Genomic DNA, 12815 nt, shown 5'->3' with positions numbered 1-12815 from the left:
CTGTGCATAAAGGCTCCTCCTACAAGAGCAAAACAAAGAGCTTTGATAAGCTTTTCTTGTAACTAATGTTCATGTCTTTTATGTTATACCCATGGTGTGCTCTGCAGATGTGACACAGGACTATATTAACTTTACATTTTAGAAACTTTTCTAAACTAAATATAATCACTTTCCTCCCATCTCCTTCCTTCCTTTTAGTCTTCAGCAGCAGCAAGGTGAAACTCAGGGTGTTAGTGACTCTGCAAAATCTGAGAGGCTCCTGTATAAAGACCTTGGAAATGATGACTCTGACCTTGGAAATGATGAGTCTGCCAGTAAATGTAAGTTTTTACTATATTTTTCAGAAAGAAGCAATGCAGAATTTTTTTTATCTGGGAGCCACTTTTTTTTAAAGCCAGAAATCTCCTAAGTATGACTCTTGGTGTTTTTTTTGGCTTTTCATAACTTCTCAACTTGTTCTAAGGAAATGGGGGTGCCTTTTAAGCCACCCCTTTTACCAGGCAACTGTGTAATGGTCTTAACATATAAAATGCATAGAACTGAAGCCTGGCCTAATCCTTGTGTATGTATGTGTGTAAATGTTAGTGGGAATGGTATTGGACATTGTATGACTTACACATTGGGCTTGGGAAACCACATTAGTAGAAAAGGAAAATATGCAGAAGCTGAAGCTGTACAGGTTATATTGGTTATATTGGTGAGGCCTTTGGGAAACTCTGGCACTCTTCTGATAGACATTTTAGTATATTTGATGTTTGCCACAACCTGGAAATGAAAAACTAGAGATAGTTTAAAACTGAGCTTTCCAAACTGTGTGTCGTGACACATTAGTGTGTTGGCTGCAGTGTGTAGTTGTGTCACGCAAATGCTCCTTGCACTCCTTCCGGGGCTGGAAAGGGTTTACTTTAACTTCCAGTTTGCTAGTAAAATTGAATTACTGTTTTGCAAAATGATGCATGTCTTAAATGTGTGTCACCAACATGAATAGTTTGGAAACTCTGATTTAAAACTTAGAAGATGTGATGTAAAATAATGAGATTTAATGAAAGTGAAAAATGTTTGAATTGGACAATGCAGAGGGAAAACCAGTAAGTGCATGAAAGAGAGGGTTACAGCACTGGATATACAGTACAAACTAATTTTAGTTGGACAGAGCTATTGAGGGAGTGCAAATTAAAGCTTTGCCCAAAAAAAATGCAACTATAACTTACTGGCTTGTGCTGCTATCACACAGTTCCTTGTGTTGATTCTCTCAGTGTTTGTAGATGGATATGAAAGGATGGATGGGCACATGTGTACACATGTATACATTATCACTGGCAGCAGAGGCTTGGCTGAGGAGGGGGGGCATGGTATACAAAAAAATTGTAAGATGTGTGGCATGCTGCATGTGATAGATACCTCAGACTAATCGTCTGGATATTGAGCCTGTAAATTAGCCAGGTTATGTTTTGATATAATCTTTTTTGGGGATGGAGAACCTTTGGCACTTCAGATGGTGTTGGACTGTAACTCCGATAAGCCACAGCCTATGTGGCCATTGCTTATGGGTGATGACAGTTGTGGCCCTTCAGATGTTGCTGTTCCTTATAAAAACAAGATGTATATAATAACAGTAATGAAAAACCTGATATTAAAAGATAACAGACTGCTGCTTTCTGACAGAACCTGTTACAGTGATGTTTATGTATGGTGATAGAGGAGTTGAAACAACTGGAGAGGGACATGATGCTTGCAGGCCCTACCAAACACCAATAAACTCCAGCTTGAGAAGAGGCAAAACTATAGGAAACTTGAAAGTTTTGTGACTCAAATGCAACCAGGCTCTCCATATTTTGCATTCATCCTTGTGTCTCATTGGTGGATTTTAATCCTACAAAGTCCACATTGAGTTGAAGCTGTTTGACTCTTTGCTTAGGAAACATATTGTAAGAACTAGTTTCCAAGCCAGACAGTCCCATGATTCTGATTAAAACAGCCCATTTGAAGTTTCTTCATTCTTAGGGTGATGGTTGGCTTGGCCAAGAAGAGCACTTAATTAATGGCTTACACTTATGCATTCTGAACTCAGTCATTCCCACACTGTGTCCATTTCTTTGCCCTGCTTTGATAATTGCAGAATAATGAGGGCATTGTTCCTACTTCTCCTCTAGATCAAGAGGACATTCCAGAACAGCTCGAAAGCGATGTGTCACATCCATCTCACATTGTTAGTGGAAGCCATGTTCCGGCTACTGTGCCAGCAGCGGGCACTTCACAGCAGGACATAAGTGAGTTTTCAGTTCAAACAAGTGTGAATAGCCATTTTAGATGGCTTGTTTATCAAAGTATATGGAAACTGAAGCTTTTGCAGCATCTTGTCTGAAATATAGTAAATGGTATTATTTTAAACTGGCTACTCTCCATAACAGAATATCTTCATAATATATTTCAGTTTAGAGCTGCTTCAGTCAACATAAGAACATAATTTTTAAGCTTTTCCATACCTGTAACAGGAAGGCACACAATTATGTTAGACATTTGAAGATAAGGCAACAAGGGTAGAGGGCTTAACAGAGGAACCTAGGGGAACTCAAGATGGGTGGGGAGTGAGTTTGATAGTAACTATTCTCCCTGCATAGTGACCACTTTCAACAATTTGTATGGAAAATGGGGATTCCAGAGGGCAAATGTTGAGAGAAACAGAAGCTCTGTGAAGTAACATGTTTCTTGTTTGCATATTGGGGCAGCTGAAAGGGTAATATTTGTGACAGGGAGCCCTGCAGCAGTCCTCTTCTCAAGCCTGCTATTTCTGTTAGACAGCTGAAACTGCTGTACTTGAAATTTTGTTTTGTTTTGTGACATTTCAACAAAATGTACCCTAACCATTAATATATTTCTGTACCCTACTGCACCATCATGATGACTAGGCACAGGTAGGTTTTCTGTAGCTTAGTGATCTTACACAGTCTTATGTAGAGAGTTTATTGGGCAGCCATAGAGTTGGAAAATCACCAATATACATTAAATGGAGGTAAAGGAAGCTGAATACAGTTTGTGCAGGACTTGACATATTCTGCTCTGGATTATTAGTCTTTTCTATGCACTGTTAAGTACTTATCTGTTTGGAATAATATGCATCCATATACTTTAACTGTGTTTGATTTAATGCTTCGGAATGCAAAACTGTCTTTCTTTGCTTAATACTGCCCTCTGTGTATTAGGTGGAGCAGAAATAACAGCCCTGGAGAAACAAAAGCATCCTGAAGAACAGGAGGAAGAAGAAGAGGAGGAGGAGGAGCAAAAATGGGAAGAGAGGGAAGGAAAAAGGCAGCAAGAGAGGCAGGACACTTTGGAAAGAGAGCAAGGAGAACTGGAAAAAGCAAATGAAGAATTGGTAATGCATTTCAGAGTCTTGGTGATTTAAAATAGTTATTATAAACTAAAGAGTACTTTCTTTTTCTGGACTAGGACTGTAGATACAGGCAGCCCCCCCCCCCATTTACATGCGTCCAGTATGTGTTTGATCTTGTAAATGCACATCACGCCGAACCCAGAAGTGACCTGGAAACGTCATAAAGACATCACTTAAAGGGCGCAATGGGGGTGGGGTGTTTGCAGGCTTTTTCAGTGGGTTTCAGGTATACACAACTGAACCGATGCACACAGTGCCTCGGAACATAAATGTGTGTAAATAGGGGGGCTGCCTGTATAGACAACAGATTCTCAGAGGCAGTTTTGTGGAGTGGCCGTTGCGTGCAGTGTGCTGATAGAATTTCTGCAGAACTTGTTTTCCTTCCGGTGGAGATTGATAGATCAGAAGCTATTTGCCACCTGCCATTTTACCACCATATTGATTTGCCAGGGATATGAGTAAGCTGCTGTAAAGCTGCATTAAATTGGGTTTTCCCTGCTCTTATTATATCCCCACTATATCCCAACCACCCTGGTTGAACAGAAATCAAATTTATTATGTTGGATTATTCATAGTGCCTCAGTACTGGGAAAAGGAAAGTGTTTTACAAAAAAAGAACTGGACAACCTTTGAATACTTCCTTTTGGAAGAAGGAGATGGTTTATAGAGCAGCTATTTTTGAAGCTCTTTGTGCAGAATAGGAATTTTTATAAATGATCACTTCTGAGAGTATGCTGTCTTGGGGTGCTCTGATGATAGGAGGCTGCAGCCCTGCTACTTCTAATGGCAGGCTGGAGTCCTTCCCATCCAGTGGACTTCCTCATGAGGAACTAAGTGGTCAGCATTTCTTACCATTTCTGTAATAAAACCAAGATATGGCACATTAATCTGACACCACCAAAGATGGAAAGTAAACTGCATCAGTTGTTCTTAGTATATGTTCTGGGGAAAGTGGGACCAGTACAAACATTCTCTTGGAGAACTGACTTTTTAACAGTACTTTGCATTTAGCAAAGTTTTACTTTTTTATGCAAGTATTTCTAAACCACCATATAAAATATCAGGACTGTGTGTAACATTAAAGACATAAAACACCATTTGAGAAAGCAAAATACAGATAATGGTTAAGGTCACTGGCAAATCAAAAATTAAGCTGCTACAGTGAGCTTTCAACATTAATAAAAGGCCTTCAAGAGTCACCTGAAAGTCAATAGCAAGGGTGCCTGCTGAATCTGCTGGAAGAATGTTCTCTATAGCATGGGATTGCAATATCAAATGCCCAACTTCTGGTTGAGGCCAGTTGCACTTCTGTAAAATGGGGGATTTGATAATCAAATGTAGTTTAGTTCTGGTTGAAGTATGCCACTTCAAACAGAAGTGAAGATTTAACTTGTGTGTGAAGAGACATCATTATTGCAGGTAATTTGCTGCAACTAATTTTGTGCTGTTTCTTTTATAAGGATCTTAAAGGACTATATAAAAGTATAGGATGCTGAGTGTAGGTAGGATTATGTTACCAGTGAGCCACATTTTAGTGGAGCATTCCTTTTTTCTCTGTTAAAATGTTTTATGGCATTCATTCTTTGGTTTCATAAAAGTGTATGCAAGAGGCATTGGGAACCGAGAAAAAGCATGAAGATGTGGCAGATTTGGAAACCATTATCTCAAAGTCTGAAGAGCATGGTGGTGATGCTATTCCTAATCCACTGGAAAAATACATGAAAATAATACAGCAGAATCGGGAGCAGGAGTTTGCAAATGAGGTGATGTTGTCCATTATTTTTACATCTAATGTCCTGGCTTTCTTCCATTATGGACCCCAAGATAATATACATGTGATTAATAGGAGGTCTCCCATCTAGGTTCTGATCTGAACCAGATGTGCTTAGCGTCAGCAAGATGGTGGTTTAATGCACCTGAGATGTATCAGGTTTGGAACTCACGTACTCCAAGAACAATCTCAGTAGTTCCTTTGTCTTTTTCATACTGGACAAGCAAGCATGCAAGATAGCATGTACACAACCAACTAAAGAGTACAACAAGATCCAATTAATTTAAAATGTTGAGGTCTAGCTTTTGTTTACCCCACTTGAGATCATTTAATAGTGTATTGCCAAATTATTTCGGTTAATAACCAACAAAAATTTCCAATGTACTTGCTTGTTGTTGCAAACCTTGTGGATATTTGCAGTTGAACTGATTCTTCTGCAGCTTGCTTTGCGGTTATCCAGAATTAACCATCTTCAGCTGAATTAATGATTAGCTTACAAGGACGGATTCCAAACCATCATACTTCCTTGATTACAGCTTTTTGGCTTAATGAGTCATGCTTCATGCATATACAATAAATTTCTAGTAGCCACACTTGAGTTCAGCTTGGCAAAACCTGCTGTTTATAGCTACACTTTTTTGCTGCATGATATCAAATTCAAAAAGGAACAGTAGAATGTTAGATCCTCTCTGTGCATCACAATATCTAGGACTGAATGCTGTAAGCGATCTGAACGAATCACTGGAAAGCGCTATCATTTGCTACTGTGGGGGTGGCTTACCTGTGGCCCTCCAGATGCTGTTGAATTCCCAACTCCTGGTCTGTGATCAGTAATAATAGGTATTTGTAGTACAGTAACAGTTGGCGGTTCCCCACATCTGTTCTACTGTTGATCTCTGTTAGCCATTTTGAATTGGTAATACGCAGTGATACCACTATAATTCCATCACGCTGCAGTACAGTGATCTCTACTTGGTCTTGTAACATACAAATTCTTGCATCAAACTACTTTCTTAATCTTTTATTCACTGATCACTTTTGACAAATACAAGATCATTTGAATTTGGCAATGATACTAGAAAAAATAGTGGGCAAATACTTAAGTGTGTACATTCTGGTTTTAAACAGTTTAAACATACAGGTTTCAGATTACCCACAGACCTATGGAGACCACAAAATTTTGTCTGGAAAAGGTCATACTATGGTAGAAAACCAATAACAGGACACGTGAAATATGCCAAACTAAAATTTCTGATAACAAATTCCATTACAAAGCTGTTCAGACATAAGCATGCTATTTCTGAAATAAAGACCAAAAAACCCCATTGCCGTCAATAAGATTGTGTCTCTATCAGTGGCTGTTTCAGTTGGTTGAAAGCAGAGAGAAAAGACCACCAATTGCCATTTAGCACCTTCACTCCTAGAACTGACCCACTCCAGGAGCCATTCCACCTTGCCATGTACAAGCTAGAACATGAATGTGTGTGTTCGCCTTCATTCCCTCTCCCTTTCACATTGTATCTGTTAGATGATAATGCATCGTGGCAGTGACCTGTCCTTTCTACTCTCTGTATAGCACTTAGGGTAATTTTAAGTACCTAATCATATTCCTGTTTTTTTGAGTAGCAGTGGAATGTGGAGACCACACAAAAGCAACCAGTAACAACTTTCTTTTCTCTATTAGGACTTCAAGAAAGAAGCTGAAGTATTTTCTGAGAAACTCTCAGGTAGTGGAAAGGAGGACAGGTATGTATCTTGCTAGTGCTTGACATGTATGGTTCATATTTATTTTTGCTTTTTTATCAAGTGGGGCCTTTTTGCATTAAAACAAATCCTTTCCATTAAACACTTTTAATTGCATACTAATTACACTTGTCTGGTAATCTTTACTGTATTGCAGTTGAATTAAGATTTGTTAAAGTTTTAAAGCAAATGTCAAAAGAATGGATTGCATACTAAGTTTATTTGAGCAGGTCTCTATTTATAGATTGTTTGTGATAGCAGATGTTGGGGAAGGAGATTTCACCACATCCCTATAAGTGTCCAAATTATCCCTCCCCCTAAAAAAACCTCCTCTAGATGATTGGGGGACTTATGATTTGATGTGTATGCTGTGTGAGGGAAGGGTAGATGAGAATCCTAAGAAGGAAGTGTATTAGACTGTTTCAAAATTCATTATTATCTGTGTTCCAGCTTTAGTGCTGCAGCCACTCTTCATGGAGAGCCTGATGATGATTTCTGGTGAATATCAATTAGCAGGGGCTCCCTGACCAGAGAAGTGGACTTCTTTTTCATCAGAGGAAGCACCACAAATGAGGGTGAGATTCTGAACATTGGAATATTGCCATCTGCATAATTCAGGAAGAACATACTAAAAGTGAAACATTGCTATTTGTTGGCACAAAGTTGCTATCAGTGCTACTGAAACAATGTTTCAGAGAAATGCTTCCTACCTGACCAACCAATTTTACGTGTTTAAAATATGCCAGTACAATAAAGATAGCTTTTTATAGAGGCAGTGGGGGAAACAATCAAATCAGGTTGCTTTACCTTGTTTTACAAATGAGTATTTTTTTAAAAATAAAGCAGCAGTCATAGAAAATTCTGTGTTTAAATCTATTTGAAATGTTTTCTTCCAGAGTTTATATTACAGACTTTACAGATGATTGACCAGCTGTCTATAAAAGCATAGCTCAAAGCTCTAGAATGAAAACAGTGTTTAGACATTTAAGTTTTGGGGTAATGTGCTTAAGCAGCTTTTGACTTTATTGAATAGTGACACTACAATTTACTGCTGCTGCACATCCTTTAGCTACTCTTTAAAAACAAACTAGGGCATCAGCAAGAGTTCAGTCAAGCACTCTTTAAAAATTAAGTGCTTGTAATTGGGACTACTTCCTATTAAAAGTACATGGTATTGAAAACGATGATTTACACTATTATGATGTTTAAATTTTGGAAATGGTTGTCATAGTATGAAACTGGCCTGAAAAACTGGGGCAACTGTGTCTGAACTCATTAAAATTGAATCATATTATCAATTCATTTTAGAGGAGAGTTCCTTGGGAAAGTGATGAAAGAATTAACCCACTTTACAAGCTTTGTAATTAGTGGGAAATGTTGGTACAGATGAATCGATGGCACCTGATTTGTTGAAATGCCAGAGATTTTGGAAGTTGAAATATATCCTGGTTTCATGTAGTTTGACCACACTGCATTAAAATAATGAAACACACTATAGATGGGAAACTTTTGCAGTGAGTTTATGAGAGATGCCAGGCATGCCTCAAGCAGTTCTCCTAAGACAAAGTTGAGCAAATAGTACTCTGATTCAAAATCAATTCCTGAGAGCAGGCCATTGCAGATGAGCATCTTTCAAAACACTTTTGCATATCTGTGTTTGCTAATTTGACTGCTCTCATTTCTTAAGAGACAGAAACTAACAAATTTATGTTTATGTCAAACTGTATCAAACCTGAACTGTGAAATACATTATTGTTGTTTTTTGCCCCAAAGGTAAACTGATAGTGGCAAATCCGTAAACCAAATAATGCGCACACTTTTTGAAAGTCAGACTCAGTACAGAGGCACCCTAGCACTGAAGGATATCACATCTTGATAAGATGCAGGGAAAGGTCTATCTTCCTATGTCCATTGGTTGCCATATTTTTCAATAGATGCTAAAACTTCCAATTATGTGTCACCCAAACACTAGCTTTGGGATGGCTGTCTATACTGCTACAACTGTTTCAAAACCTTCTTAAAATAAGCATACACAAATATTGGTTCTATTATCTACAAATATTTATTGTAACACTTGGATATAACTACAGGAAGCCCTTGGCACTGATAGAAAATATTGATTCACGGTTAGGTTACAAAAATTTATACATAGCAAAATTTAATGCTCTTTACATAAAAAATATTAGACTACTTAAACAAAACTTCAAAAAACTCCCAGTAAATAGCTACATAGAATTAGAAAAGAATTAGGCTTTAAGACACTGTCCGTTACCTTTATGCAAACACTGGACTAGTAAGAACATCACCTGCATTGCTGTAGAAATTTGTTTCCTTCATGCAACAGGTAAAAACAAACACTAAGCTATTTTTTATCTGCTCTATATAGATTTTGCCTCTTTAAAAAGAAATTCAGATTAGGCATGTAACAAACTCAAATGCAAGGTAATACCTGAAGTTTTTTCCACATTAATATTTTTTTCCTTTAAAAACTTTCTAAAGAAATATGTGCTTCCTTTATCTTTATACACTTCTGTATGAGCTACAGGAGCATGTTAATATTCAGCAAACGTTCAAAACTAATCAAACCACACATTAACATGGATGTATGACTTGACTTTTTTACTGATTTAAAACTCACTGATGTACTTAAAAGTTTCTCCAACATTTATATAATGTTTTATTTAAAAAAAAGCACACCAAAGATACCATCACTAGTACTCAAGCTAGCACTGAATGTTTCTGAAAATGTTAGAAGGCAGATTTTGTGGGAAACACTTTTAAAATGGCACCCAATATTTTACTGAACACCAAATTTCTTAAAAGAGAAAACAAATAAGCACTGTCTATAAACGTGCTGAGCACCAAAATTGAGACGGGTGGTTGACCTGTGCTCTGTATGGCTATGGGTTTTTATGTTCTACAAATTGTTATCTGCTCCCTTGAAACAATTATATCAGTATAATTTCAACAAGGTAACACTTTCTGCTTTGATAAAATACATGATAATGATCTCCCACTGCTATATAAATGCTTCAGACATTTATAGAAAATAAATATTAAGGCAAAGCTGACATTTATTTTCTGAGAAGGGGATCATTATCCTGATCCAAGGGTCTGTCTACATTCCATCAAACAGTATAAAATTAAAAGAAAACAATCTCTGGGCAACAGTGCCCAGCTTACTCTGGTAAGTGCAGTAGAACAACAGTGGCTCATTACAGCATCAATGAAAAGGGAGTGGCTCAGAAAATAACACTTCTGGCATTTAGTCCACAAAATCCAGTTTTAATTTTGACAGAGACTGAATAAGATTATTTGTAACTTCCTGAAACCGTATCAAATAAGCACAACTATCAGTATTCAGAAGAAAGGGAATAACTAGTCATACTAGAATCTTAGTTACTTACATCTGTGTAATTATATACAGCCTTTAAAATCTGTTAGTCATTGCAGGGCTGGATACCAACTGTGGTAGCCTGTTTTGAAAGGAGCGTGTTCCTTCAGTAATTCTTTTATAATTGCCAAGAGATATCCATAAAGATCCTTGACTTGGTAACATGTTTTTCTAAAGTGGCCTAGAGACAACCTCTCTCCCCTCCCTCCCCCCCCCAAAAAAACCCCTCCAATCGCAGTGCTAAAGGAATGGAGGATATCCACTGCAAATTTTCCCTATGATCATGGCCCAGGAGCATGAATGTGAAGTTTTTATACTTCTGCATTTGCTTGGACATGCATCTGTTCTGCAGAGCAGCTGCTTGATGATTTGTCAGAGCTACAAAATTCTTCTGGCAAACATTTATGTGTAAGAATTGAGTTGCTCTTTGGACCGAGACTGGATATCCTGAAGCTCCTGTTCTTCTTTTGCTTTGATATCCTGGTAAGCCTGCATTTTGCTCGCATCCTTTAAGTAGGCCCAGTTAGAGGACAGTATCATGAGGAAGTGTATCTGGAAGAGAAGGGTGAGCATGATGGCTAGTGAGCATGTCAAGAGGCAAAGCAGGCAGCTAGTAAGATTAATTTTTAAAAGTTATTCTACATTATTAAGTATTAAAAAAGGCAAAGAGGCTTATTTCTAAAGATCGCTAGAATTTTGCATGCTTAATTCTACTAAGTAGGTACTGGCAAAAGTTAGTAGGAAATAGGAACAAAAGCAGTTAATGCGAAAGAACAACAGAAACGGAAAAGCTTTGAAAATACATTGCAAGTTTACATGCTGAAGCCTAGAAGAGCAACTCAAGATAAATCTGTGATCGTTTCTTCCTTTCCCTGTTTCTTCCCCCATCCTCTTGAGTAAAGGAAAATTGTAATGCGGAAATTTTATATAGTTATCCTCTTAGAAAAGTTGCGTTCCGCCATACTCACTGGGGCAAAAATAGTTTTTTTTTTCTAAAATGCAGCTTTCTATATAAAAGGGTTTGCTTTGCGTGCTGCATGGTTATACTTTGGAAGCTGATCACTGACAAATAAGTTAGTAGCACATAGCCTGTGCCACAAAAGTCAATGTTTTCTATTTCTCATAGGCCAGGGGTGGGGTGGAATGAACTTCTTTCCATGCTTTTGCTAGAGAACTGCATGGCTTTTGTTTCTTATTTTTGGGGGGAAATGAAAATGTCAGCTAATGAAAAGGGTATTCTTCAGTGAGCCTAATTAGTTGTCTCTCAAAACATTTGACCAGTAAAAACCCAAAGGGCTGGTGTTATACAGTAGAAATGAGAGGCAAATGTGTGGTACTTTAGAAGAGCACTTTGACAACAATCTAAAAGGTAGTCACTGACAGTTATCAAGAATCAAGCATGTATCTTGTGTGCCATCTATTTGTAGAACAGATGCTTTATTATTTTTCAGATTAGTGAACAGCAGAGACAAAATAACTTATTACAGGCCCTTAATTGATCCAGTAATTATTTCAGAGATGATTGTTAGAAAAAAATATAGCTTGATGTGAAATGAAAGCCCTCCTTCCTTTAAAGGGATGATTTACAACATCACTGAAAATAACAATCCTCTCATAGTATAGAAAATAGCCAGCTCTCACCCACATCATTATTCATATACATGAAATAAATTTGAATTAATCTAAAATGCTTAAAGATGCTTACTGAAGCTATTTACAATTTACTGTAACAAACTTCAAAAAAGCTAGACTCTTTAGTCTAGGGTGTCAGTGGTTTTTCAAGCTACACAGTGCAGCTCTTTACTGGGCTTATGCAATTTAGAATTTAGTGCAGCAATCTTCCCGACTCTTAAACTTCAAAACGGCATAGTTATATGTGGTAGCCATCATGTAGATCAGCTGGTGGAAGAGAACAAAACACAGCGTATAAGAGACAACAAATTCTACTGGCCTTTTAGGCAGTTCTTTGTGTTAGATTGAAAATTTATACTGTGTCAGGCACGGATTTCAATGAGAGCTATGGCAAAAATGACTAGCTCTGCTTTACCTAAGCTATGTAAGGGTCCCTGGTTGTTTCAGTGGGAAGTACATTGATAAATTATGACTTTCAATGAATTTGGCAACAGAAGATTGAAAGCAGGTTGCTGCAACAGTTCATTGACTATAAATGGGTCTTGTTTTTAATCAGACTAACTAACTTCAGTACATTCAGGTACCTTTCATACTCCCCAAAAGACTTAAATGAAGGAAAGACAGGAGTATTAATTAAAACTATTTTCAAAGGTAGGAAACCTCTGTCTGAAGTGTCCTGATGCCGGGAAGTTCTACATACTAATGGCAAAATAGCTATATCCAAAAATGCCATAAATTGGCCATGCAACAGGATGGAGGTAAACGAATAGCAAAAAACAACAAAACCAAAAGAACTATTTTAAAGCTTGCTTTGGTGCAAAGCTTTACTGGGAAATGTAAGCACTTGCCTGCTATTTGGAATATCCTGAGAAAACTACAAT

The 12815-nt window shown here is 37.6% G+C and overlaps 2 protein-coding genes across 10 annotated transcripts in view; one reads left to right on the top strand and one right to left on the bottom strand.

Annotated features, from left to right (window-relative positions):
* Window positions 1-12815, top strand: part of OFD1 (OFD1 centriole and centriolar satellite protein) — a 36083-nt gene that overhangs the window by 19132 nt on the left and 4136 nt on the right. For 4 of the 6 annotated variants that reach the window (XM_053387213.1, XM_053387210.1, XM_053387212.1 and 1 more), the window contains exons 18-23: window positions 199-320; window positions 2154-2270; window positions 3204-3376; window positions 4993-5157; window positions 6850-6911; window positions 7359-7737. In XM_053387213.1, the coding sequence (XP_053243188.1) occupies window positions 199-320; window positions 2154-2270; window positions 3204-3376; window positions 4993-5157; window positions 6850-6911; window positions 7359-7410 (691 nt within the window). In that variant the 3' untranslated portion in view covers window positions 7411-7737. Of the gene's footprint in view, window positions 1-198; window positions 321-2153; window positions 2271-3203; window positions 3377-4992; window positions 5158-6849; window positions 6912-7358; window positions 7738-12815 lie in introns of those variants that run through there. The other 2 variants (XR_008330275.1, XM_053387214.1) reach the window with 2 other exon arrangements.
* GPM6B (glycoprotein M6B) overlaps window positions 6172-12815 on the bottom strand; it is a 105129-nt gene continuing 98485 nt past the window's right edge. For 3 of the 4 annotated variants that reach the window (XM_053387216.1, XM_053387218.1, XM_053387219.1), the window contains one exon: window positions 6172-10854. In XM_053387216.1, the coding sequence (XP_053243191.1) occupies window positions 10705-10854 (150 nt within the window). In that variant the 3' untranslated portion in view covers window positions 6172-10704. Of the gene's footprint in view, window positions 10855-12782; window positions 12809-12815 lie in introns of all 4 variants that reach the window. The other variant, XM_053387217.1, reaches the window with a different exon arrangement.

The sequence above is a fragment of the Podarcis raffonei genome, chromosome 4 (genome assembly GCF_027172205.1).
Source record: "Podarcis raffonei isolate rPodRaf1 chromosome 4, rPodRaf1.pri, whole genome shotgun sequence".
NCBI lineage: Eukaryota > Metazoa > Chordata > Lepidosauria > Squamata > Lacertidae > Podarcis > Podarcis raffonei.
The sequence above is the reverse complement of the archived record's forward strand: the minus strand, read 5'-3'. Positions and strand labels throughout refer to the sequence as shown.